This window comes from Symphalangus syndactylus, chromosome 17 (genome assembly GCF_028878055.3).
Source record: "Symphalangus syndactylus isolate Jambi chromosome 17, NHGRI_mSymSyn1-v2.1_pri, whole genome shotgun sequence".
Lineage (NCBI taxonomy): Eukaryota > Metazoa > Chordata > Mammalia > Primates > Hylobatidae > Symphalangus > Symphalangus syndactylus.
The window spans coordinates 98,249,111-98,276,330 of record NC_072439.2 but is presented as its reverse complement, the minus strand read 5'-3'; the positions used below and the strand labels follow the sequence as shown (position 1 = coordinate 98,276,330).

The 27,220-nt window shown below is 49.2% G+C and overlaps 1 protein-coding gene, 1 long non-coding RNA gene and 1 other non-coding gene across 8 annotated transcripts; 2 read left to right on the top strand and 1 right to left on the bottom strand.

Moving 5' to 3' along the window:
* The first annotated feature begins 4,475 nt into the window (after positions 1-4,475).
* On the top strand, positions 4,476-4,582 carry LOC134733362 (U6 spliceosomal RNA). The gene has a single exon (XR_010116811.1). It is a non-coding gene; the product is annotated as a U6 spliceosomal RNA (small nuclear RNA).
* Positions 4,583-8,055: 3,473 nt separating this feature from the next.
* On the top strand, positions 8,056-23,398 carry TM4SF19 (transmembrane 4 L six family member 19). Of its 3 annotated transcripts, none has more exons than XM_063622263.1 (5): positions 8,056-8,199; positions 17,726-17,927; positions 18,293-18,370; positions 20,798-20,967; positions 21,237-23,398. In XM_063622263.1, the coding sequence occupies exons 2-5, from the start codon at positions 17,727-17,729 to the stop codon at positions 21,415-21,417; spliced, it is 630 nt and encodes a 209-aa protein (XP_063478333.1). In that variant the 5' UTR covers positions 8,056-8,199; position 17,726; the 3' UTR covers positions 21,418-23,398. The 3 variants fall into 3 exon arrangements, with proteins under 3 accessions (XP_063478333.1, XP_063478334.1, XP_063478332.1); XM_063622262.1 differs by having other exon boundaries at positions 8,082-8,199; positions 20,798-20,963; XM_063622264.1 differs by lacking the exon at positions 18,293-18,370 and having other exon boundaries at positions 8,064-8,199.
* LOC134733247 (uncharacterized) lies at positions 13,366-27,172 on the bottom strand. 4 transcript variants are annotated; one of them, XR_010116749.1, is made up of 4 exons: positions 27,058-27,172; positions 20,806-21,404; positions 19,173-19,288; positions 13,366-13,644 (listed from the first exon to the last, which is right to left on the bottom strand). It is a non-coding gene; the product is annotated as an uncharacterized lncRNA (long non-coding RNA). The 4 variants fall into 4 exon arrangements; XR_010116746.1 differs by lacking the exon at positions 13,366-13,644 and adding an exon at positions 18,012-18,548 and having other exon boundaries at positions 20,777-21,404; XR_010116747.1 differs by lacking the exon at positions 13,366-13,644 and adding an exon at positions 18,012-18,424 and having other exon boundaries at positions 20,777-21,404.
* Between the last annotated feature and the right edge of the window lie 48 nt (positions 27,173-27,220).

Here is a 27,220-nt window from a genome sequence, read left to right as displayed (position 1 = left end):
CTTTATGGTGGTGATGCCCAGGACCTGGCCCTCTAACTCTCCCTCTGTGATCTCATTCTGATAGTACCAACCGCCATGTATAATGCCAATGATTTCTCAGATCTCCAACTCCAGCCCGTCTCTCCTCCAAGCTTCAGACTCACGTGTCCGACTTTTTACACTACGCCTACAGTTGGAAGTATCACACTTACATCTAAAATGACGCCTCCCCACCCAGACCTGCAGTGACACCACGACCTACGAACCTGCCAGAAACTTAAGTCATTTTCTTTTGCTTATTCCCCCATCTCCAATCCAACAGCAAGTCCTTTAACTTCTGCCTCCAAAATGCATAAAATATAACCCTACTTTTCAGTCTATTGCCATTACTCTGGTCCAAGTGACCTGCTTTTTATCTTGACCACTGCAGTAGTCTCTGCTCTTACTCTCTTCCTACCCATTCTCTGCATACTGGCTTCTCCTTCCACTCAGAATGTCCAAGCACCTTGCTTCATGCCACCCCCTTTGCCCCCTGCCTGCCAGCTGACTGGCCTCTCAAACCCCAACATCAAACACCTTCCTGATCCACAGCCGAGGCCTTTCTTCTGCTTGAGTTCTCCTCCTCTTAGCATGGGTCACTTTCTTTCATCCTTTAGGTCTCAGCCTCAAAGTAAACTCCCCAACATTCTATTTAAAGGAGAATTCTCAGCCGGGCACAGTGGCTCACGCCTGTAATCCCAGCACTTTGGGAGGCCAGTGCAGGTGGATCACTTGAGCTCAGGAGTTCTAGACCAGCCCGGCCAACATGGTGAAACCCCGTCTCTACTAAAAACACAAAAATTAGCCGGGTGTGGTGGCGCGTGCCTGTAGTCCCAGCTACTCGGGAGGCTGAGGCAGGAGAATTGCTTGAACCCGGGAGGTGGAGGTTTCAGTGGGCCGAGATCATGCCACTGCACTCCACACTCCAGCCTGAAGGACAAGAGCAAAACTCTGTCTCAAAAAACAACAAAAACAACAACAAAAAAATACCAGAGTGGGGTGTCAAGGGAACCAAGAGTAAGAATGTTCAAGAAGGATCCTGTGGCTAACTATGTCTAGAGTCAAGTAAAGAGAACAGTGTAGCGTTCATCAGAGACACGAAATCACTGGAGACCAAGAGTTTCAGTGCAACGTTGGAGGCAGAAATCTAGTTTGGGTGGGTAGAAGTTTACGATATTTATGTACTAATGAGAAAACCCTAACTTCCTCTGTAGTGATCTGGTATAAAAGGCAGCTCTTTCAACATATCTTCCTCTTTTTCCTCCCTCCAATTAAGGGAACGTGCTCTCGTCAGCTTTCAGTTGTTTGGAGCCCACCCACAGCAGGCTGATTAGTCCTGTCGCTCTTATCTGGGGAACACCAGAAAACAGCTGGCCTGGTTGTCTAGCTGTTATCATCTTCTCCCTTTTTCTTCTGCCAGTGAATTCTATTTTATCAATTTCCTCTATTTCTTGCTCAAATCCCACCTCCAGATCCCACAATATACCCCAGAATGGAACATCTGTCTAGCCTGTTCTCCCAAGTCTGTCTTATTTATTTATTTATTTTTATTTATTTATTTATTTATTTATTTTTTGAGACGGAGTCTCCCTCTGTTGCCCAGGCTGGAGTGCAGTAGTGCGATCTCAGCTCACTGCAAGCTCCACTTACCGGGTTCAAGCCATTCTCCGGTTCAAGCCATTCTCCGGCCTCAACCTCCCCAGTAGCTGGGACTACAGGCGCCCGCCACCACACCCGGCTAATTTTTTGTATTTTTAATAGAGACGGGGTTTCACCGTGTTAGCCAGGATGGTCTTGATCTCCTGACCTCGTGATCCGCCTGCCTCGGCCTCCCAAAGTGCTGGAATTACAGGCGTGAGCCACCACGCCAGGACTTTTTTTTTTTTTTTTAAACAGAGTCTCACTCTGTTGCCAAGACTGGAGTGCAGTGGCACGATCTCGGCTCACTGCAACCTCCGCCTCTGGTACTCAAGCAATCCTCCCACCTCAGCCTCCCCAGTAGCTGGGACTACAGGTGTGCACACCACGCCCAGCTAATTTTTGTATCTTTAGTAAAGACGGTTTCACCATGTTGGTCATGCTGGTCTCAAATTCCTGGCCTTGAAACAGCCTTTGCAAGATGATGACTGAGACAGTGAAAGAGATCCAACTTAACCAACTCCATCTTGCATCTAACCTCCAAGCTGTTCATTCCTGGGCGTAGCTGAACTAACTTTGGGAGAAACTTTGTTTATAATTTATAGTTTAAGCAACGACAGTAACAGCCCTTTCCCAAAGCAGACCTCTTTCTTGCCTGGGGACTAGACTAACACTAGCCATAGGATTAGAAATTATGGTTTAGGAGCCATGCAGCTGGAGGCTACAAGATTCTGACCCTCCCTAAACTGCTCCTAAGATCAGTGCTTGAGATATTTTGCAGATCCTGCACTTGATGGATCAGCTGGCACCACCCAGATGGATAAACTGGCTCATCTGATCTTGTGGCCCCGACCCAGGAACTGACTCAGCGCAAGAAGACAGCTCTGAGTCCCTATGATTTCATCCCTGACCAATCAGCACTCCCAGCTCACTGGCTCCCCCCACCCACCAAGCTGTCCTTAAAAACTCTGCTCCCCCAATGCTCAGGGAGGCTGATTTGAATAATAATAAAACTCCAGTCTCCCACACAGCCGGCTCTGCGTGAATTACTCTTTCTCTATGGCAATTCCCCTGTCATGATGAATCGGCTCTGTCTAGGCAGCGGGCAAGTGAACCCCTTCAGCGGTTACAGCCTCAAGTGATCCACTGGCCTCTGCCCCCCGAAGTGCTGGGATTACAGGTGTGGGTCACTGGCACCTGGCTGTCTCCCAAATCTTTCAGCCTCAGGAAGCCTTTTATGGCATGACTGATTTTCTCACCCCAGGCCCTGTTCGTCATTTATGTCCTCAGACTCCCATTTGCTCCTCCCTAGGAGTATCAGCGACAAAGTAACAGCAAGTAGCTGCATCTCCAGTAGAGCCACACCCTACGATTATTACACACGTCTGCAAAAAGGTGATGCTTTAGTTCCTTCATGGCAGCGACCATGCCTCTGTTGCCCTAGGAGGCTCACCACAGAGAAATGAAGAAATAGTCCTAACGCTAGCCTTAGTAGACCTGTTTATCTCAAGTACATGATTTCTTAAGGAAGTGTCTTGTTCAGCCGGGCGCGGTGGCTCACGCCTGTAATCCCAGCACTTTGGGAGGCGGAGGTGGGAGGATCACGAGGTCAGGAGATCGAGACCATCCTGGCCAACACGGTGAAACCCCGTCTCTACTAAAAATACAAAAAAAAAAATTAGCCGGGCGAGGTGGCGGGCACCTGTAGTCCCAGCTACTCGGGAGGCTGAGGCAGGAGAATGGCATGAACCCAGGAGGCGGAGCTTGCAGTGAGCCAGGATCACGCCACTGCACTCCAGCCTGGGCGACGGAGCGAGACTCCGACTCCAAAAAAAAAAAAAAAAAAAAGGTCTTGTTCATAAGATAATCATTGAATTAATCATCACAAGTTTACCCTAAGGAGCAAAAACCCACAGCTGCCATCACCAGCCCCACACTAAGTTTGACACTTTAAGGGATTAAAAACAAATTCCAGCACTTTCCTTTGTCCCAAAAGCAACATTTTAATGATATCTACATAAGCCATTGGGTTGGACATGGGGATAACATCTAAAAATCTGAGTGCTAGGCTGGCGCGGTGGCTCACGCCAGTAATCCTAGCACTTTGGGAGGCCGAGGCAGGCAGAACACAAGGTCAGGAGTTCGAGAGCAGCCTGGCCAACATAGTGAAACCCTGTCTCTACTAAAAATTAAAAAATTAAAAAATTAAATTAGCTGGGTGTGGCAGCGTGCGCCTGTAATCCCAGCTACTGGGGAGGCTGAGGCAGGAGAATCGAGTGAGCCCAGGAGGCAGAGGTTTCAGTAAGCCAAGACTGTGCCATTGCACTCCAGCCCAGGCAACAGTACAAGACCCCATATTGAGAGAAAAAAAAAAAATCTGAGTGATATACGGCAATCAGCCATTCAGTTATTCTGATTGCCTAAATATGAGATGTTCTAACAGACACTGCATGTGAAATCTCTTTTGCTGGCCAGGTGCAGTGGCTCACGCCTGTAATCCCAGCACTTTGGGAGGCTGAGGTGGGCGGATCACTTGAGGTCAGGAGTTTGAGACCAGCCTGGCCAACATGGCAAAACCCCGTCTCTACTAAAAATACAAAAATTAGCCAGGCGTGGTGGTGGGCACCTGTAATCCCAGCTACTCAGGAGGCTGAGGCAGGAGAATTGCTTAGAACCTGGGAGGTGGAGGTTGCAGTGAGCCAAGATTGCACCACTGCACTCCAGTCTGGGCAACAGGGCAAGATTCTGTCTCAAAAAAAAAAAAAAAAAGAAATTCTTATAGAGAAAGCAGCTCATAAACAGTTTAGAAGACTTAAACTGTGCTCGCTTTGGCAACACATATACTAAAATTGGGACGATGCAGATAAGTTTAACGTGGTTCCTGTGCAAGGATGACACGAAAATTAATGAAGGGTTCCAATTTTATTTTAAAAAATTGAACTGTGATAGCCAGTCATAACGATCCCTTCTCATTTATGTGCATCAGGGGTTTCCTCAGTAATCGTTTGTTTTCGTCATTGGAAGTAAAATCTCCATGTAGAGACTGTGTTGCACGAATTATGCATTGCATGAATTAATTCATTCATCAAGTCATTCTTGAGCTTCTACCATGTTCCAAGCTCTGTGTGAGGCTCAGAATATACAGAGCAGAGTAAGAGTTAGTCCCTGCCTGCAAGGACCTCACAGCTGTGGAGTAAGAAGTGAGTCAACTCCAGTGGGAAGTGGGCAACGATTTCCTAAACAGACACAAAAATATTGACCGTAAAAGAAGATAGATAAATGGAGCTTAATTAAAATCAGTACTTTCTCTTCATGAAAAGACATAAGTAATGCCGGGCACGGTGGCTCACGCCTGTAATCCCAGCACTTTGGGAAGCCGAGGCGGGTAGATCACGAGGTCAGGAAATCGAGACCATCCTGGCCAACATGGTGAAACCCCGTCTCTACTAAAAATACAAAAATTAGCTGAGCGTGGCAGCCCATGCCTGTAATCCCAGCTACTCGGCAGGCTGAGGCAGGGGAATTGCTTGAACCTGGGAGATGGCGGTTGCAGTGAGCCGAGATTGTCGTGGCACTGCACTCTAGCCTGGCAACAGAGCTAGACTCTGTCTCAAAAAATAAAATAAATAAAATAAAATAAAATAAAATAAAATAAAATAAAACAAAAAAAGACATAATAAAGAGAGTAAAAAGTCAAACCACAAACTGGGGGAAAACATTCACAATAAATTTACCTGATAAAGGTCTCATACCTGGAATTATAATGAACCAGAAAACAGTAAGAAAAAAAGATAACCCATAACAAATGGGCAAAACTGCCGGGCGCGGTGGCTCACGCTTGTAATCCCAGCACTTTGGGAGGCCGAGGCGGGTGGATCACGAGGTCTGGAGATCGAGACCACGGTGAAACCCCGACTCTACTAAAAAATACAAAAACTTAGCCGGGCGTGGTGGCGGGCGCCTGTAGTCCCAGCTACTCGGAGAGGCTGAGGCAGGAGAATGGCGTGAACCCGGGAGGCGGAGCTTGCAGTGAGCCGAGATTGCGCCACTGCACTCCAGCCTGGGCGACAGAGCGAGACTCCGTCTCAAAAAAAAAAAAAAAAAAAAACAAATGGGCAAAACCCATGGACGGGAACTTCTCAAAGCGGATCTTCAAATGGCTAATATGTATATGAAAAGGTGCTTACTCATCAAGGAGATGCAAATTCAAACACAAGGAGATTACACTAAACACCCACCACAATGCCTACAATTAAAAATGTCTGTGAGAATGTGTAGAAACTGGAACTGTCACACACTGCTGCTGGGTGTGTAAATTAGTAGCAGTAATTTGGGAATCTGGCAATATCTGCCAAAATTAAATATTCACCTGCCCTATGATAGCAATCCTACTCCTAAGAATATTCCCTGGAAAAATTAGTGCATAGTTCCTTCAAAAGACATGCAGAAGAGTATTCATAGCAGCATTGTTTATAACAGGCAAAAGTTGAAAATATAAATGTCCATTAAGAGTAGAAAAAGTTGTAATATCCAATGTAATAATACTCAGCAATACAAGAAGAATAAATTACATGATGGATGAATCTTACACATAGAATATTGAGTGAAGCAAGCCACACACAAAAGCCACACTGGGCTGGGCGCGGTGACGCACGCCTGTAATCCAGCACTTCCGGAGGCCGAGGCAGGAGGATCACTTGAGCCTAGGAGTTCGAGACCAGACTGGGCTACACGGCGAGACCCCATCTTTACACGAAATAAAAAAAGCAGCTGGCGTGGTGGCGCTTGCCTGTGGTCCCAGCTACTCAGGAGGCTGAAGTGAGGATCACTTGAGCCTGTGAAGGCAAAAGGCTGCAGTGAGCCATGATTGTGCCACTGCACTCCCGCCTGGATGACACAGCAAAATCCTGTTTGTTTGTTTTTTTTAAAAAGAAAACTGTTTGATTCCATTTATGTGAAATTCAAGAACAACTAAAACCTAATCAATTATCAGAAGAGCCAAAATGAAAGTTAACACAGGGGACAAGGGATACGAATGACAGGAGACACAATGAAACCTCTGGGGATTTGGAATGTCCTGTATCTTGATTTCTGTGCTGGTTCACCACATGTAAAAATTCATGAGATTTTATAATTAAGATTTGTGCACTTTAGGCTGGGCGCGCTGGCTCGCACCTGTAATCTCAGCACTTTGGGAGGCCGAGGCGGGTGGATCACCTGAGGTCGGGAGTTCAAGACCAGCCTGACCAACATGGAGAAACCCCGTCTCTACTAAAAATACAAAGTTAAAATTAGCCGGCCGTGGTGGCGCATGCCTGTAATCCCAGCTACTCGGGAGGCTGAGGCAGGAGAATTGCTTGAAGCCAGGAGGCAGAGGTTGCGGTGAGCTGAGATTGCGCCATTGCACTCCAGCCTGGGAACAAGAGTGAAACTCCGTCTCAAAAAAAAAAAAAGATTTGTGCACTTTACTGTATATAATATCTAGATGTTTAAAATGCAATGGGAGCATAGAGAAAGAAGTACCTAACTGGGAGTAAAGAAATCCTGGCCGACTTCACTGGGAATGTTTGAACTGAATCTTGAATAGGAGCTTGTCCATAGAGGGTCACGGATCTCCCATGCAGAGAGCCCCACAAAATCCTCAGCATTTTGGTGAGAGTATGGCACAAGATGATAGTGGCCTGGGGCTTGAACAAAACAGTTAGGAGGCTGAGTGCAGTGGCTCACACCTGTAATCTCAGCACTTTGGGAGGCTGAGGCGAACACCTGAGGTCAGGAGTTTGAGACCAGCCTGGCCAAAATTGCAAAACCCCGTCTCTATTAAAAATACAAAGATTAGCCGGGCATGGTGGCAGATGCCTGTAATCCCAGCTACTCAGGAGGCTGAGGTGGGAGTATTGCTTGAGTGTGGGAGGCGGAGGTTGCAGTCAGCCCAGATCATGCCACTGCACTCCAGCCTGGGTGACAGAGTGAAACCCTGTCTCAAAAAAAAAAAAAAAGTTAGACGTCTAGTACAGGAACCATGCAACATCTAGTCAGCCAAGGGCAAGGTAAGGAGAGTGATGAGGAAGGAGGGGTGGCTGCCCTGCTCGGTGCTGTTCTGCCAAAGAGCCGAAATTCTTTGCGGGGTGGCAGATGAGGACGGGAACAGCTGGGGTGTGGCAAGTGTTGCCGCCTGGGGAGACCGGAGGGTGAGGTGTTTCTCACGGGTGCATCCAGTGACTCAGCAGGACAGTGGAGCTCATGAGGCCATGCCTCCCGTTTCCTGCCTTAGAATCACATGAAAATGAGCAGAGGGTGGGTCATCAGGACAGGGCTCTCCAGGGAGCGGAAGCGCCTTCAACGCAGGCCTGTGGGCAGGGGCGTGGGGGCGCGCACACACACGCCTGGGTGACCTCTACGTATATACAGAGCCTCCTTGGCCCTCCTGGAAAGACAACCTTCAGGTCCAACCCTGGGGCTGCAGGAGTGGACCCCACTCTGAAGAGGCAGCCTTTCTCCAGGTTCTGTCTCTCCCATCCTGATTCTTGACACCAGATGCAGGTAAGCAGAGATGACAGGGTGAGGTGACGGCCAGGGAACAGCCTAGCCTCACAGACGAGAGTGCACGCTTCCACTCCAGTGAGCCTGGCTCTGCAGCTTGGCGGCTGTGTGACTTTGCGCAACTCACTTGCCTTCTCCTGTTGCCTCAGTCTGTCAACTTCTGGCCTTTGCACCTAGGGTACTCTTCCCTGCCTAGTATCTCATCGTCCATCAAGCTTGGGCATGGGCAGCCCTTCCTCCGCCAGGCTTCGTTTTGCTTCTGCCAAGATAGGATTAGGCTCCCCCCGTGCTTCCATGACACCTTACGTTGGATGCCCTTGCCTGGTACTTACTGTTACCAGCTGCGAATCCAGCAAGTCTGCAGCAAACTCAATCCTTGCCTTCTTGGGGGAGAGATTCGGCTGAGGGGCAGAAGTAGGTTTAAGGCAGAGGGAGAGGCCGAAGCAAGTTTTAGAGCAGGAGGTTTATTAAAAAGTTTTCGAGCAGGAATGAAAGGAAGTAAAGTACACTTGGAAAAGGGCCAAGTGCGCGACTTGAGACACCCAAGTGCGCTGTTCGGCCCTTGACTTGGGTTTTCTACACTGGGATGGTTCCGGGGTCTCCGTCTCTTCTCCCCGGATCTTCCCTTGGGGTGGGCTGTCCGCACGCCCCGGTGCCTGCCCGCCGCACAGGCACTTGGGAGGGGCCACATGCGCAGTGTGTTTACTGAAGTCGTGCGCATGCTCACTTGAGGCGTTTTTCCCTTACCAGCGGAGCGGCGCTAGAGGAAGGTCACGCGCCAGCTAAACTCCGCCATTTTGCTTCTTAGTGCAGATGCTTGAGCTCACTCGCCCAATTCCTGAGCTCTCATCAGGAAGCTGCTGATCACCAGGTTCAGGTATTTTCTATCTATTGGGAGACTGTCTTTCCCTGACGCTGGCTGTGACCAATATTATTTTAGAAACAGTGTAACAACCGCCTGACCATCACCTGATAGTCACCTGACATTACTGGGGTAGGCGGCCCTCTCTGGCTCTGCTCATGTCTGCTCTATTTCTTACCACACCTCATTAGAATTGCTTTTTGGCCAGCCTGACTCACATGGTGAAAACCCGTCACTACTAAAAATACAAAATTAGCCGGGCGTGGTGCATGCCTGTAATTCCAGCTACTTGGGAGGCTAAGGCAGGAGAATAACTTGAACCCGAGAGGCGGAGGTTGCAGTGAGCCAAGAGCATGCCACTGCACTCCAGCCTGGGCAACAAGAGCGAAACTGTGTCTCAAAAAAAAAAAAAAAAAAGAATTGCTTTTTGCGTCAGCAGTGTCACCACTAGACTTTAAGCTCCTCAAGAAAAGGGATTATCAAGAAAAGGGATTACATCTTTGTCATCACTATATCCCTAGCCCCCCCAAGTGCCTGTCAGGTAATGATCACTTAATAAATATCCGACTGGAGAAAGAATGAAAGAAAAGGCTTGCTGGGTGGAGAGGGAAAGCCACAGATGTAGAGAATGTGCGGTCTCTTCCTCCATGGAATTGAGCTGATCACTTCTGTTGTTGCCTGGACATCTAGCCGATGATGTGCTCACCTAGCCAGGACCTCAGGACAGAACAAGGAACTCCCCAACAGCCTGGTTTTAAGGTTTTACCTTCTGATCTTGCTTGTCTCTTCAGATATCAGATTAGCCCACCTCTTTGCTAACCTCCTGGTTCACATTTTTGGAAGCGTTTCTCCAAATGTTATAATTTCTAGGGGAATAAAGTCAGGAAGAGGGGTTGAAATTCACACGAAACCGCAGCAAGACAAGTGCTTTTAGTGCTGGATTGGCCGACAGCTCTGAATTCCACTCATCCAAAAGCCATCTCCAGCTGGTAGTTTTCCCTCGCTGTCCATCATTTTTAGATTCCCCTTTAAGACTCTTCTGGGCCGGGCGCGGTGGCCCACGCCTGTAATCCCAGCACTTTGGGAGGCCGAGGCAGGTGAATCACCTGAGGTCAGGAGTTCAAGACCAGCGTGGCTAACCTGGAGAAACCCCGTCTCTACTAAAAATACAAAATTAGCCAGGCGTAGTGGTGTGCACCTGTAATCCCAGCTACTCAGAAGTCTGAGGCAGGAGAATCACTTGAACCCAAGAGGTGGAGGTTGCAGTGAGCTGAGGCTGCGCCATTGCACTCCAGCCTGGGCAACAAGAGTGAAACTCTGTCTCAAAAAAAAAAAAAAAAAAAAAAAAAAGACTTTTCTGATGGGAACATTTTCTGTAGAAGAGATTGTCAGGGGGGTTGATGTTGAAGTGTGTAGACAGTGCTTTCTCAGAGGTGGTGTGATTTGAAGGCACTAAATGCATTCCTGCACAAGGACCTCTCTTGACCCCATGATGTAGAGCACCCGCTTGAAAGGCCAACCACACACCCATCTTTCCTTGGGCCCCCATCAGACATCTGGGTGGGCAGTGGATTAAAGCTGTGAGTTGTTAACACCCTGGGTGTTCTGGCCTCAACACAGAACTACACACTGCAAGCCCCACACTGCACGATGGGACCGTCTGGGAGGGAGGATGCCGCAGACATGCGGGGGCATCGCAGCAGTGTGGGCAGGCTGTGAGGCGGGCCGTTCTCCACAGGCGCCCTGCTCCCAGGAGCAGGACAGGTTCCTTGCTGTGACTGAGGAGTCCAGTGGCCTGTCAGCCAGAGGGTTGATGGGGGAAGAGACACCCCATCCCTCCTGATTCCTGACCCCACCCTGCCCCAGGACCCTTGGGCCCCCAGGCTAAGGGTCACTGTTGCTTCATATCCTACCCCTACCCTCTCAGGGCGCCCCTCCCCTCTCCTACCCCCACCCTCCCAGGGCACCCCTCGGCTCTCCTACCCACACCCTGCCAGTGCTCCCCTCCCCTCTCCTACCCTCACCCTTCCAGTGCCCCCCTCCCCTGTCCTACCCCCACCCTCCCAGTGCCCCCCTCCTCTCTCCTACACCCACCCTCCCAGGGCACCCCTCCCCTCTCCTACCTCCACCCTCCCAGGGTACTCCTCCCCTCTCCTACTCCCACCCTCCCAGTGCCCCCCTCCTCTCTCCTACACCCACCCTCCCAGGGTACTCCTCCCCTCTCCTACCCCCACCCTCCCAGTGCCCACTTCCTCTCTCCTACACACACCCTCCTAGGGCACCCCTCCCCTCTCCTAACCCCACCCTCCCCATGCACCCCTCCCCTCTCCTACCCCCACCCTCCCAGGGCACCCCTCCCCTCTCCTACCCCCAACCTCTAGGGCACCCCTCCCCTCTCCTACCCCCACCCTCCCAGGGCACCCCTCCCCTCTCCTACCCCCAATCTCTAGGGCACCCCTTCCCTCTCCTACCCACACCTTCCCTGTGCCCCCCTCCCCTCTCCTACCCACACCCTCCCCGTGCACCCCTCCCTTCTCCTACCCACACCCTCCCCGTTGCACTCCTCCCCTCTCCTCCGCCCACCCTCCCAGGGCACCCCTCCCTTCTCCTAACCCTACCCTCCTAGTGCACCCCTCCCCTTTTCTTCTTTACCATAAGCTACAGTCTGGCTGGGCTCGGTGGCTCACGCCTGTAATTCCAGCACTTTGGGAAACCGAGGGAGGCGGATCACTTGGACCAGGAGTTCAAGACCAGCCTGGCCAACATGGTGAAACCCCATCTCTACTAAAAATACAAAAATTAGCCAGGCGTGGTGGTGGGCAGCTGTAGTCCGAGCTACCGGGGAGGCTGAGGCAGAACAATCGCTTGAACCTGGGAGGCGGAGGGTGCAGTGAGCTGAGATCGTGCCACTGCACTCCAGCCTGGGAGACAGAGCAAGACTCCGTCTCAAAAAAAAAAAAAGAAAAAGAAAAGAAAAGAAAAGCTACAGTCTTAAAAAATAGAAAACACCCGACTAACCAAGTTTCTAAAAAAATTTTGAGTTCCTAAGTTGTAAAACTGTTTTTAAAAGGATATGTTGAAGATGAAATATAGGAATAGTAGTTCCTAGGAAGGAATCCAGAAAGAAGGCAGGATTGGAGAGGGCACACCTGGAGTGTCAGTGATGTGATGGGTAATGGCATATGTTTTACATTGGTTGTGTTTACATGGGTGTTAATTATCCCACACAAGTTACAAATATATTTTACACATTATGTTTAATTCTTTTTTAATGCAATTTTTTTTTTTTTTTTTGAGACGAAGTCTCGATCTGTGGTCCAGGCTAGAGTGCAGTGGCGCGATCTTGGCTCACTGCAACCTCTGCCTCCTGGGTTCAAGTGATTCTCCTACCTCAGCCTCCTGAGTAGCTGGGATTACAGGCACACACCACCATTCCCAGCTAAGTTTTGTATTTTTAGTAGAGACGGGGTTTCACTCTGTTGGCTGGGCTGGTCTGAAACTCCTGACCTCGTGATCCACCCACCTCAGCCTCCCAAAGTGCTGGGATTACAGGCGTGAGCCACTGCGCCCGGCCTATATACACATATTTTCTGATTAGGTGCAAGGCAATGTGTTATAGGAGTGTCAAGAGCCTCAAGGGCCAAGTGCAGTGGCTCATGCCTGTAATCCCAGCACTTTGGGTGTCTGAGGTGGGAGGGCCCTTGAGCCAAGGAGTTTGAGACCAGCCTGGGCCACATAAGGAGACCTCACCTGTATTACATTTTTTTTTTTTTTCTGAGACGGAGTTTCACTCTTGTTGTCCAGGCTGGAGTGCAGTGGCGTGATCTTGGCTCACTGCAACCTCCACCTCCCGGGTTCAAGCGATTCTCCTGCCTCAGCCTTCCGAGTAGCTGGGATTACAGGCATGCTCCACTATGCCCGGCTAGTTTTGTATTTTTAGTAGAGACGGGGTTTCGTCATGTTGGCCAGGCTGGTCTTGAACTCCTGACCTCAGGTGGTCTGCCCGCTTCAGCCTCCCAAAGTGCTGGGATTACAGGCGTGAGCCACTGCACCCGACCAAAAATAATTGTTTTTTATTAAAAATAAATAAAGAGCCTTAAGGGGAGACAGACATGTAACTGAACTGCACAGTGGGAAGAGGCCCTTCCTGGGGATGTCATGACGCAGATTTTTTTCAGATCTACATTGACATGAGTCTGCCCAAATATTACTAGTCCTATTTTAATTCATATATATATATATATATATATATGTATTTTTTTTTTTTTTTTTTTTTTTTTTTTGAGATGGAGCTTCACTCTTGTTTCCCTGGCTGGAGTGCAGTGGCGTGATCTCTGCTCACTGCCACCTCTGCCTCCTGGGCTCAAGCGATTATCCTGCTTCCGCCTCCCAAGTAGCTGGGATTATAGGTGCCTGCCACCACATCCAGCAAATTTTTTGTATTTTTTAATAGAGACACGGTTTCACCATGTTGACCAGGCTCATCTCAATCTCCTGACATCAGGCAATCCACCTGCCTTTGCCTCCCAAAGTGCTGGGATTACAGGTGTAAGTCAACGTGCCCGGCCTTAATTCATATTTTTCTGAAAAACAAGAAGTTCACATATCAGTGAAAATATAAAAGACAGAAAGGGAGAGAGGAATATAAGAAAAGGAGTGGAAGAGACATTTTATAATTTATCTAGATATGACATTTTAATTGTAATTAGCTTTATTGATAGTTAAAATTCAATAAAATTCACCAATTTTAAGTGCAAAGTTTAATGAGTTTTGTCAATACATACAGTTATGTATTCACTACCAGAATCTAGACACAGAACGCTTCCACCTCCTCAGAAAGTTTCCCATGCCCCATGCCAATCCTCTTTCCCATTCTGAGCCCGTGGCAACTGCTTATCTGCTCTCTGTTAAAAGTTTCGCCTTAGGCCGGGCGCGGTGGCTCAAGCCTGTAATCCCAGCACTTTGGGAGGCTGAGGCGGGTGGATCACGAGGTCAGGAGATCGAGACTATCCTGGCTAACACGGTGAAACCCCGTCTCTACTAAAAAATACAAAAAAAATTAGCCGGGCGTGCTGGCGGGCGCCTGTGGTCCCAGCTACTCGGGAGGCTGAGGCAGGAGAATGGCGTGAACCCAGGAGGTGGAGGTTGCGGTGAGCCGAGATCGCGCCACCGCACTCCAGCCTGGGGGACAGAGAAAGACTCCGTCTCAAAAAAAAAAAAAAATAAATAAAAAAAAAATAAATAAAAGTTTCGCCTTTTCTAGAATTTCGTATACATAGAAACATGTGAGTAGTCTTTTGTTTCTGGCTTCTTTCTCTTAACACAATGCTTTTGAGATTCATCCATGTTGTTTTATGTAGCAGAAATTTACTCATTTTATTACCTAATAGAACTCATTTGTACGGATAACACAATTTGTCTTGATTCACCTATTGATTACTGATAACTATTTGGGTAATTGCAAATTTTTTAACTGATTTTTTATTGTGGTAAAGTATATAACATCAGATTTGTCGTTTTAACCATTTTAAAGTGTACAATTCAATGACATTAATTACATTTGCAATGATGTGCAACCATTACCGTTATCTATTTCCAAAACTTTTCTTCACCCCAAACAGAAAGTCTGTAACCATTAAACCATGCGCAGTGGCCCAGATCTGGTCATAGCTACTCCGGAGGCTCAGGCTAGAGGATCATTTGAGCCCAGGAGTTGAAGACCAGCCGGGGTAACATAGTGAGACTGCATCTCTAAAAGAAAAACCCCAAAACCGCCGTGCGCGGTGGCTCATGCCTGTCATCCCAGCACTTTGGGAGGCCGAGGCGGGCGGATCACCTGAGGTCAGGAGTTCAAGACCAGCCTGGTCAACATGGTGAAACCCTGTCTCTACTAAAAATACAAAAATTAGCCAGGCGTGGTGGCATACGCCTGTAGTCCCAGCTACTTGGGAGGCTGAGGCAGGAGAATTGCTTGAGCCTGGGAGGCAGAGGTTGCAGTGAGCTGAGATCACGCCACTGCACTCCAGCCTGGCTGACAGAGCAAGACTCTGTCTCAAACAAAACAAAACAAAACAAAACAAAACAAAACAAAACAAAACCCGAAAACCTCTGTAACCATTAAACAGTAACTCCCCATTCTCTCCTCCCCACAGTCCCTGATAACCTTCAGTCTACTTTCTTTCTCCATAAAGTTGTTATTTTGCATATTTCATATAAGTGGACTCATACAATATTTGTCCTTTAGTGTCTGGCTTATTTCTTTTAGCATGCTTTTATTTATTTTTTTTTTAGATGGAGTCGCTTGCTCTTGTCGCCCAGGCTGGAGTGCAGTGGTGTGATCTCAGCTCACTGCAGCCTCTGCCTCCTGGGTTCAAGCGATTTTCCTGCCTCAGCCTCCGAGTAGCTGGGATTATAGGCAAGCACCCAGCCGACATTTAAATTTTTAAGCAGTCTGATTAATCATGTTTTGTGGACTGTACTTTTTGCATTTTAGTAAGAAACAAGGTCCCAGTGCTTTTCTCCTTTGTTTTATTCTAGAAATTTTATAAAGCTTTTAGACCCATGCTTCAAGTGAATTTTTGAATATGTTATGAAGTAATAGTGAATAATAGTGAAGGCAGTTTTGTTTTGCATATGCATTGTTCCGGCACCATTTGTGGAAGAGACTTTTTCCCGCTGAATTGTCATCGTCTTAAAAAATCATTTATTGGCCGGGTGCGGTGGTTCACGCCCGTAATCCCAGCACTTTGGGAGCCCGAGGCGGGCGGATCAGGAGGTCAGATCACGACCGTCCTGGCTAACACGGTGAAACCCCATCTCTACTAAAAATACAAAAAATTAGCCGAGTGTGGTGGTGGGCGCCTGTAATCCCAGCTACTTGGGAGACTGAGGCAGGAGAATCGCTGGAACCCAGGAGGCAGAGCTTGCAGGGTGCTGAGATTGCGCCACTGCACTCCAGCCTGAGCGACAGAGCGAGACTCCCCGTCTTAAGAAAAAAAAAAAATCATTCATCCTGGACCGGGTCTGTTTCTGAGTTCCAGCCTGTTCCAGTAGTCCATATGTGTTTCCTTACGCGTGGCTTCAGTGTCTTCAATTACTGTAGCTTTGTAAGTCTTGAAATCACATGGTGTAAGTTCTCCAGCTTTGTTTGTTTTTCAGAATTGCTTTGGCTAATCTTCACAATTGCTTTGCATTTCCATATACATTTAGATTCAGTTTGTCAATTTCTATAACAAAACTCTGCTAGGATTTTGACTGATACTGCTTTAAATCTGCATCAATTTAGGGAGAACATGTTAACTATTTTGAGTCTTCTGGTTCAGGAACATGGTATATGTCTCCATTTATTTAGGTCTCCATTAATTTTCTCAGCAATGCTTTGCAATTCTTACTATATAGGTCTTGCAAATATTTTGTTAAATTCGTCCATATGTATTATATTTTTATGCTATTGTAAATGATATATTTTAATTTCAATCCTCAATTCGTCATTGCTTGTATATAGAAATGCAATAGAATTTTTGTATATTAATCTTTTATTCTATGACCTTGCTAAACTCACCTGTTAATTCTAGTAATCTTTAGGATTTTCTACATAATGTGATTACATTATCTGTGAATAATAACAATGTTACTTTTTTTTTTTTTAAGATGGAGTCTTGCTCTGTCACCCAGGCTGGAGTGCAGTGGCATGATCTCAGCTCACTGCAACCTCTGCCTCCCGGGTTTAAGCAATTCTCCTGCCTCAGTCTCCCCAGTAGCTGGGATTACAGGCACCCACCACCGTGCCCAGCTAATTTTCGTATTTTTAGTAGAGACATGGTTTCACCATGTTGGCCAGGCTGTCTTGAACTCCTGACCTCGTGATCTGCCCGCCTCAGCCTCCCAAAGTGCTGGGATTACAGGCGTGAGCCACCATGCCCGGCTGACAATATTACTTCTTTCTTTCCTATCTGTATGGCTTTTGCTTCCTTTTATTTTCGTATTGCACTGGCTAGGACCAGTACAACGTTGAATAGAAGTGGAGAAAATGGACGTCATGAAGACATCTTTAAACATTTCTTTTTGTCAGATAGAAATAATCACTGACTGTAATAGAGGCATAAACAAACTATGATGGAATGCAGACTCTGTATGTGTGAACAGGGGTTGGCAGAAAAGGAAACAATTAAATCCTAGTGACTGGGGAAGATTCAGAAGGAGCAGAGTTTTTTTTTTTTTTTTTTTTTTTTTGAGATGGAGTCTCACTCTGTCGCCCAGGCTGGAGTGCAGTGGCGCAATCTCGGCTCACTGCAAGCTCCGCCTCCCGGGTTCACTCCATTCTCCTGCCTCAGCCTCTCCGAGTAGCTGGGACTACAGGCGCCCGCCACCACGCCCGGCTAATTTTTTTGTATTTTTAGTAGAGATGGGGTTTCACCATGGTCTCGATCTCCTGACCTCGTGATCCACCCGCCTCGGCCTCCCAAAGTGCTGGGATTACAAGCGTGAGCCACTGCGCCCGGCCTAGGAGCAGAGTTTTTAAGCAGGTTGGTTGGCTCTCATTGGTCTGACCCTGGAAGGTGGCGGTTTCTGTAGCCTGTTTCCCCCACCCATGATATGCTGCTGGAGTTCCCTTCCCCATTCCCCCACAGCAGAGCTGCCTTGACCCCTTTCTATCTGTTCCAGGATGCTGTCCTCTCCCTGCACGCCGGCAAGCTCACGGACTTGCTCCCGTATCCTGGGACTGAGCCTTGGGACTGCAGCCCTGTTTGCTGCTGGGGCCAACATGGCACTCCTCTTTCCTAACTGGGATGTGACCTACCTGTTGAGAGGCCTCATTGGCAGGCATGCCATGCTGGGAACTGGGCTCTGGGGAGGAGGCCTCATGGTAAGTGTCTGGGGTTCCCTGAATGTGAACGCTTAAAGAGACCCCGGGGGGGAGCAGGAAGATGGCATGGGAAGAGTGTTCTGATTCCTTGCAGGAAAGTTTATTCTGACAAGCTGGTCTTGGCTCTGTAGAAGCTCTAAGAGACAGGAAGACTAGCTTGGGACCAGGCAGGTCAGGTGTGAAAGTTAACATCCACAGCGTTAGATCAGGCTAGTCATACAAGTGTGGGTCCCCAGAGTCAGAGTCAACAGGACAATTGAGTTCATGTGAGGTGCCAGCCACCTTATTTCAACAGCTGCGGGCAGCACCTAGAAACAGCTGGCAAAGTCAGTTTCCCCATCTCAACATTCTTCTCTCTCCTGCAGGTACTCACTGCAGCTATCCTCATCTTCTTGATGGGCTGGAGATACGGCTGCTTCAGTAAGAGTGGGCTCTGTCGAACTGTAAGCACCAGATTCCACTCTTCTAACACTGAGAATGTCTCCACCTCTATTACTCTAGAGTTAAGGTGGTAAAGAGGCAATTTTGGTCTTGGGGCCTGAAGTCAGGTCCTCACTGTGACCCTCAGTAACACTAAGTTCTTGGGCAAATTGCTTCATCTTTCCAGTTTCAGGCTTTCATCTGTAAAATGGGAGCTGCTCAAGTCAAGGGAGAAGTGCTTAGTGAAGCCCAGACGTCTGTACCAGTGCGAGGAACTGTTATCCTCTTAGTGCGCTGGACAATATGGACACGAGTTATGGCACTGTCATCATGTGTCATTGATGGAAATTTTCCTAGTTATTTTAACTAATATTTTCTTAGAACAGGAAAGTTTTCCAGAGATCATCTAATCACTAGATTCTAATCTAACCCCTCCATTTTACAGATAAACTGAGGCCCAGAATAAATTTGTGCCTTATTAATTACAGCACCAACTGTATAAACCTGAAAGATCTCAGTATTTGTGTGTGTAACAAACACACACACACACACACACACTCGTTCTCAGACATGAATCTGTGGCCTTACAGTAACAGCGTGCTCTGATATCTGCAGCCCACATGTTGGGAAGCCCACAGACTCAGTTACATGTTAAAGAATTAAATATAGGCCGGGCGCGGTGGCTCACACCTGTCATCCCAGCACTTTGGGAGGCCGAGATGGGTAGATCACCTGAAGTCAGGAGTTTGAGACCAGCCTGGCCAACATGGTGAAACCCCGTCTCTACCAAAAATACAAAAATTAGCTGGGCGTGGTGGCACATACCTGTAATCCCAGCAACTCAGGAGGCTGAGGCAGGAAAATCTTGAATCCGGGAGGTGGAGGTTGCAGTGAGCCGAGATGGGGCCACTGCACTCCAGCCTGGGTGACAGAGCGAGACTCTGTTTCAAAATAAATAAACAAGTAAATAGATAAATAAATAAACACTTGCACATTTCATTCACTGTCTGTTCTCAGTCCCGTCTGGTTTTCCCCGAGGCACGTAGTTCTGACGCTTAACGTGCATCAGAATCACCTGGAGGGCTTTTGCCGGGACACGGATTGCTGGGCTCCCTCCCAAGAGTTTCTGATTCAGAATGGGGGGGGAGGTTTTGCATTTCTAACAGGTTCTCAGGTGATGTGATGCAGCTGTGCAGGGACCCCATTTTGGGAACCACTGCCCTAGCTTACTAATTAATCTTGAATCTTTTAACTCAGAGTCAAAACTTACTATGCACCTTTCTCTGATCCCTCCCCAACTCCAAACCAGCTTGACCTCAGTGGGAAAATGACTCCATGACTCTGCAGAAAAACGCTATGTAGGTGTTATTCGCATTTTTGAAATCAGCATTTTTGGGGGAGGGAGAAAAAAATCTAGAACCCTAAGAAAGAATCCAATATGAGCCAGGCACGGTGGCTCACGCCTGTAATCCCAGCACTTTGGGAGGCTGAAGCAGGTGGATCACAAGGTCAGGAGATTGAGACCAGCCTGACCAACACAGTGAAACCCTATTTCTACTAAAAATACAAAAATTAGCTGGGCGTGGTGGTGCACGCTTGTAGTCCCAGCTACTTGGGAGGCTGAGGCAGGAGAATTGCTTGAACTCAGAGGCGGAGGTTGCAGTGAGCTGAGATCGTGCCACTGCACTCCAGCCTGGGTGACAGAGCAAGACTCTGTCTCAAAAAGAAAGAAAGAGAGAAAGCGAGAAAGAGAGAGAAAGAAGGAAGGAAGGAACAAGAAAGAAGCCAATATAGAAGCAGGCTAGAAACCTGTCAAAGAAGGAAACCCAGTTATTTTCTGGGAGGGCAGTGAGAGCACAGACTGATGGCCAAGAAAGCTCTTGGCTGGAGAAACGCAGCGACAGAAGTGGAGTCATTTCATAGTTTGGCTGCAGCTTCTCTCTCGCTGTTTCTCTCCCTTCTTTCCCTCCTTCCCACTTTCTCCTTCCCTTCTTTCCTCCTCCTTTCTTTCCTTCCTTCCCTCCCTTCCTTTATCCTTGATTTGAAATAGAGAAGAATCAGAGTTGGGAACCTGGAACTTTTGAAAATGCAGCTTTTCCTTATTAGAGTCAGAGGTGGGCCTGTGATAACCTGCCTCTTTAGCTCAGAGGCTGAATGGCTGTAATCTGCAAAAGGTTTGTGATGCCAAGCTGCTGAGCAGCTCAGGCGAACTCACGGAGTCCGGGAGATCTGGGGCCTGCGATTCTGCTTCTTGTTCCTTTCTCTCCTGGAACCCCCTCATTGGCCTCCCCACCTTGGGTTATGCTTCAAAGGGGGTGCCATGGACAGAATTCTCCCGTGACAGGACGGAAGAACACCTGAGACCAGAGAAGTCAGACCTGTGCAGACCGCCCCACAGGCTCCCCAGCCGCGACCCCATCTTAGCTCACCGTCTCGCCCTCCCTCCGCAGGTGCTTACTGCTCTGTTGTCAAGTGGCCTGGCTTTACTTGGAGCCCTGATTTGCTTTGTCACTTCTGGAGTTGCTCTGAAAGATGGTCCTTTTTGCATGTTTGATGTTTCGTCCTTCAATCAGACACAAGCTTGGAAATATGGTTACCCATTCAAAGACCTGCACAGTAGGTAAATGGGTAGAGGCCTGGGCTTGGTCTTTTCAGACAGAGAGAGAGAGACAAAAAGACACACTGATGAACTACAAGCTCCTTTGGGTCACACATCCTAGCATCTTGCTCCTCTGATACTCAGAAAATTGCAAATGGAGCAGTAATGGTCACCCTCACGAGCCCAGTCCCATGACCCAGTCAGGGGAGACGCCAGTTTTCTACTGGGGTTGCCTGTTTGGCTTTCCTTACTTATCGCCCGACCCCTGGTCTCCTTATTTTTCGGGATAGGAATTATCTATATGACCGTTCGCTCTGGAACTCCGTCTGCCTGGAGCCCTCTGCAGCTGTTGTCTGGCACGTGTCCCTCTTCTCCGCCCTTCTGTGCATCAGCCTGCTCCAGCTTCTCCTGGTGGTCGTTCATGTCATCAACAGCCTCCTGGGCCTTTTCTGCAGCCTCTGCGAGAAGTGACAGGCAGAACCTTCACTTGCAAGCATGGGTGTTTTCATCACCGGCTGCCTTGAATCCTTTCTCCAAGGAATGGGTACGAATTATAAACAAACTTCCCCTTTAGGTATCCCTGGAGTAATAACGACAACAAAATTCACTGCATGTCGGTGGAATGATAGAATCATTTTAAATCACACTGTAAACTTGCAGGTGACCCATGGGTAGGATAAATAACTGAGTCATTATAATTGTGTGGGAATTGATAGTCCATCAAATATCCTCCAGCCAGGGTCTCATTTCAGCTTCTTGATAATCCCATAAAATTGGCCAGTTGTTACACATAGAGAAGGTGAGGCTCACAGAGGGTAACAGGCTTGCTGTAAAAGCACGCAGTGAAGTTAAGGTGAAGTCAGCACCTGACCCCCTATCTCCTTGTTTTTTTGTTGTTGCTGAGACAGGGTCTTGCTCTGTTCCCGTCTGGAGTACAGTGGCACAATCATAGCTTACTGTAACCGACAACCCATGCACTCAAGCGATCCTCCTGCCTCAGCCTCCGAGTAGCTGGGAATACAGGCACACACCGCTACACCTGGCTAAATTTTTTATTTTCTGTAGAGATGGAGTCTCACTACATTGCCCAGTCTGGTCTTGAACTCCTGACCTCAAGTGATCCTCCCAGCTTGGTCTCCCAAAGTGCTGGATTACAGGCATGAGTCACTGTGCCTGGCCCCAACCCCCAATCTTCTAAATTCAACTTCTCCGGTTATTGTGGACTAAATAGTGTTTCCTCCAAATCTGTAGGTTGAAGCCCTAACCCCCAATGTGACAGTCTTTGGTGATGGCACTTTTCTTTTTTTTTGAGACAGTCTCGCTCTGTCACCCAGGCTGGAGTGCAGTGGCAAGATCTCGGCTCACTGCAACCTCCACCTCCCAGGTTCAAGTGATTCTCCTGCCTCAGCCTCCTGAGTAGCTGGGATTACAGGCATGTGCCACCACACCCAGCTAATTTTTGTATTTTTAGTAGAGACAGGGGTTTCACCATGTTGGCCAGGCTGGTCTCGAACCCCTGACTGCAAGTGATCCACCCACCTTGGCCTCCAAAAGTGCTGGGATTACAGGTGTGAGCCACCACGCCTGGCCATGATGGCACCTTTAAATTAGTAATTAAGGTTAAATGAGACTGGGCGCAATGGCTCACACCTGTAATCTGAGCACTTTGGGAGGCCGATGTGGGAAGATCACTTGTGACCAGGGGTTTGGGACTAACCTGGGCAACACAGTGAGACTTTGTCTCAAAAAAAAAAAACAAAAAACAAAACAACAAACGATTAAATGAGGCCATAGGGTGGGACCCTAATTAAATAGGACTGGTGTGCTTATAAAAAGAGGAAGAAAGAACAGAGCTCTCTACACTGGCTCAAAGAAAAAGGCCCTGTGAGGACGCAGTGAGAAGGTGGCTGTCTGCAAGCACAGGGGTGAGGACTCAGGAGACACCAAACCTGCTGGCACCTGGATCTTGGACTTTTAGCCTCCAGCACTGTGAGAAAATCTATTTCCATTGCTTAAGTGGCCCAGTTCATGGTATTCTGTAACAGCAGCCTGGCAGACTAACACAGCAGCGTTCTCTTCACTGGTGTTCAAGAGTTCAACACGTAGAGGAGCATCACCTCTGTCCACACAGTTTGGATATCTGTCCCCACCCAAATCTCATGTTGAATTGTGATCCCCGGTGCTAGAGGTGGGGCCTGGCAGAAGGTGTGTGGATCACGAGGCGGATCCCTCACGGCTCAGAGCTGTCTTTGTGATAGTGGGTTCCCGCGAAATCTGGTCATTTAGACGCGTGTGGCCCCTCTGGCTTCTCTCTCGCCTGCCCCCTCTTCACCTGCTGCCATGAGTAACAGGTCTCTGAGGCCTCCCCAGAAGCTGAGTGATGTGGGTGCTATGCTTCCTGTAACACCTGCAGAACTGTCAGCCAATTACATCTTTTTTTTTTTTTTCTCGAGATGGAGTCTCGCTCTGTTGCCCAGGCTGTAGTGCAGTGGCACAATATCGGCTCACTGCAACCTCCGCCTCCCGAGTTCAAGCGATTCTCCTGCCTCAGCCTCCTGAGTGGCTGGGATTACAGGCACCTGCCACCACACCTGGCTATTTTTTCTGTACTTTTAGTAGAGGCGGGGTTTCACCATATTGGACAGGCTGGTCTCGAACTCCTGACCTTGTGATCCGCCCACCTCAGCCTCCTAAAGTGCTGGGATTACAGGCGTGAGCCACCCAACCCGATCTGACAGCTGCTTCTCACACGGCACCTAGAAGCAGGGGCCTCCTGCTCTCCCACTGTGGGGTTTTCAGTCAGGTCGGGCTGGGTGGTGAGAAGAGTCAGAGTGGAATGAAGAAGATGCTGGTAGGAGAGTGTGGTATGATGGGCAGGAAGAGGACAAGGCAGGCAGAAGCAGCCTGGGAAGAACCTGGAAGATGGGCACTGGCAAGAAAAGTGGTAGGCGGGCTCCAGAAACGAGTTTGAGAACCCCAGGCTCTGGCCGGGCGCGGTGGCTCACACCTGTAATCCCAGCACTTTGGGAGGCCATGGTGGGTGGATCACCAGAGGTCAGGAGTTTGAGACCAGCCTGGCCAACATAGTGAAACTTCAGCTCTACAAAAAATACAAAAATTATACGGGCGTGGTGGTGCACGTCGGTAATCCCAGCTATTCGGAGGCTGAAGCAAGTGAATTGCTTGAAACCAGGAGACAGAGGTTGCAGTGAGCTGAGATGGCACCACTGCACTCCAGCCTGGGGGACAGAGACTCTGTCTCGGGAAAAAAAAAAAAAAAAAAAAAGGCCAGGTGCGGTGGCTCATGCCTGTAATCCCAGCACTTTAGGAGTCCGAGGCAGGCAGATCGTGAGGTCAGAAGTTCAAGACCAGCCTGGCCAACATGGTGAAACCCCGTCTCTATAAAAAATACAAAAATTAGCCAGGTGTGGTGGTATGCGCCTGTAATCCCAGCTACTCGGGAGGCTGAGGCAGGAGAATTGCTTGAACCCGAGAGGCGGAGGTTGCAGTGAGCCGAGATAATGCCACTGCACTCCAGGCTGGGGGTCAGAGCGAGATTCTGTCTCGGGAAAACAAAAAACAACAAAAAACCTCCTGGAAACAGAGCACCCCAGGCTCTGTTGGAAGGGAATGTGGGGCCCAGGTGCTGCTCTATCCCCTCCTCAGTCCCCTGGATCCCAGCTTGATTCCTCCACTGCTCTACGTCAGTGAGGAGTTGCTGAAGCACTGGGGGCTTCCAGAACACAGGGGTGCCTCCCTCCGCCAAGCTCAGAGGCATGGTTCTGTCATCCGACAGTCCAACCAGCAGAGCTCGTAGGACGCAGGTCCCTTCAAACACCACCTCACCCTTTCCTCTCCAGGGCTGCTGGCCTAGTGGGCCTGCCAGGGTGGGGAAGGTGGACACACAGGCCTGTGGGAGGCACGAGGAGGCACAGCCTCTTGAGCAGGCAGGAAGTCTCCAGGTCCAGACAGCACATCCTGTTCCTGCATACAGCATCCAGGAAGCCTGCCTGGGCTTGCCTCACATTTCCCTCTTGGCTGGTTAGTTTCAGGGTCATGGCTAGGATATGCCTGATATGGAGAAGCTTCTCTTGCTGGGGAAAGGTACTGACACCTCCACACAACTCACAGAGAATTTTTTTTTTTTTTTTTGATACAGAGTCTCATGCTGGAGTGCAGTGGTGTGATCTCGGCTCACTGCAAGCTCTGACTCCCTGGTTCAAGCAATTCCCCTGCCTCAGCCTCCCAAGTAGCTGGGATTACAGGCACGTGCCACCACACCCAGCTGATTTTTTTTGTTTTGTTTTTTTGAGATGGAGTCTCGCTTTTTCACCCAGGCTGGAGTGCAGTGGCTCAATCTCGGCTCACTGCAAGCTCTGCCTCCCGGGTTCACGCCATTCTCCTGCCTCAGCCTCTCCCAGTAGCTGGGACTACAGGTGCCTGCCACCACACCTGGCTAATTTTTTGTATTTTTAGTAGAGACGGGGTTTCACCGTGGTCTCGATCTCCTGACCTCGTGATCCGCCCGCCTCGGCCTCCCAAAGTGCTGGGATTACAAGCGTGAGCCACCGCGCCTGGCCGATTTTTGTATTTTTAGTAGAGACCAGGTTTCACAATGTTGGCCAGGATGGTCTTGATCTCCTAACCTCATGATCCGCCCGCCTCGGCCTCCCAGAGTGCTGGGATCACAGGCGCGAGTCACCGTGCCTGGCCAACGAATGAAGAGTTTAAAGATAATTTGTATGTAGTTTTGGATGTTAGGCATGTGCACACAAGTGCATGCACACTCATACACATCATCTCCACAAGCCCCATCCTGGCTCAGCCCTGTTCTGATGGGTCAGCAGGACCCCAAGGAGAGAAAGGTCGGTCTTTGGCACTAAGACAGTTCACAGTGGTTAGCTGACTCCTTGCCTCCATTCTTTCAGGAACTGCATAGTTATATTACAGAACATGACAGTGATTCGAAAAACAGTATCTCAGCTGGGTGTGATGGCTCATGCCTGTAATCCCAGCACTTTGGAAGGCTGAGGTGGGATAATCGCTTGAGCCCAAGAGTTCAATACCAGCCTGGGCAGCATAGCCAGATCCTGCCTCTACAAAAATTAAAAAGATTAGCCAGGCGCGGTGGCATTCGCCTGTAGTCCCAGGTGCTCCAGAGGCTGAGGTGGGAGGACTGCTTGAGTCCAAGAGGTCGAGGCTGAAGTGAGCGGTGAGTGTGCCACTGCACTCCAGCCTGAGCAACAGAGCAAGACCCTGTCTCAAGTTAAAAAAAAAAAAAAGGAATCCCTGCCCTTTCAGCCTCTCCAGTAAACAGGGATTACAGGCACGAGCTACCTCATTGGGCCTTAGTTTTTGAAGCTAGCAGAGGCCAAGATACAACAGCCTTCTGAAACAGGACCAGGGACTGGTGCTTATAAGCAGGTAATGCGGCAGAGTGCGATGGCTCACGCCTGTCATCCCAGCACTTCGGGAGACCGAGGTGGACGGATCACCTGAGGTCAGGAGTTGGAGACCAGCCTGGCCAATATGGTGAAACCCCGTCTCTAATAAAAATACACAAAAAATTAGCCGGTCGTGGTGGGGCGCGCCTGTAATCCCAGCTGCTCGGGAGGCTGAGGCAGGAGAATTGCTTGAACCTGGGAGGTGGAGGTTGCAGTGAGCTGAGATCGCGCCACTGCACTCCAGCCTGAGTGACAGAGCGAGACTTCGTTTAAAAAAATAAAAATAAATATATATTTTTAAAAGCAGGGAACGCACCCTAAGTCTCTTTCCTTCCTTCCTTTTTTTTTTTTTTTGAGACGCAGTCTCGCTCTGTCGCCAGGCTGGAGTGCAATGGCGCGATCTTGGCTCACTGCAAGCTCCGCCTCCCGGGTTCAACAGATTATTCTGCCTCAGCTTCTGGAGCAGCAGGGGTTACAGGCACGTGCCACCACGCCCGGCTAATTTTTGTATTTTCAGTAGAGGTGGGGTTTCACCATGTTGGCCAGGATGGTCTTGAACTCCTCCTGACTCAGGTGATCCGCCCGCCTCGGCCTCCCAAAGTGCTGGGGTTACAGGCGTGAGCCCGCGCACCCGGCCGCCGCAGTTACTTCTGCACCAGCCCAATACCTCAAGTCCGTGAGCCTCAGGCCCTGCGTCTGTTTCCTCCGACTGCGGTGCGGCTGGCACTGGCTAAGGCGGGTGGAAGCCGTCGCGGGTCCGGACGCGACCAGTTCCCGCCCAGCAGCCGGTGCGCAGGCGCGGGCAGGGAGGGCGGCTGTGCCGGGCGCTC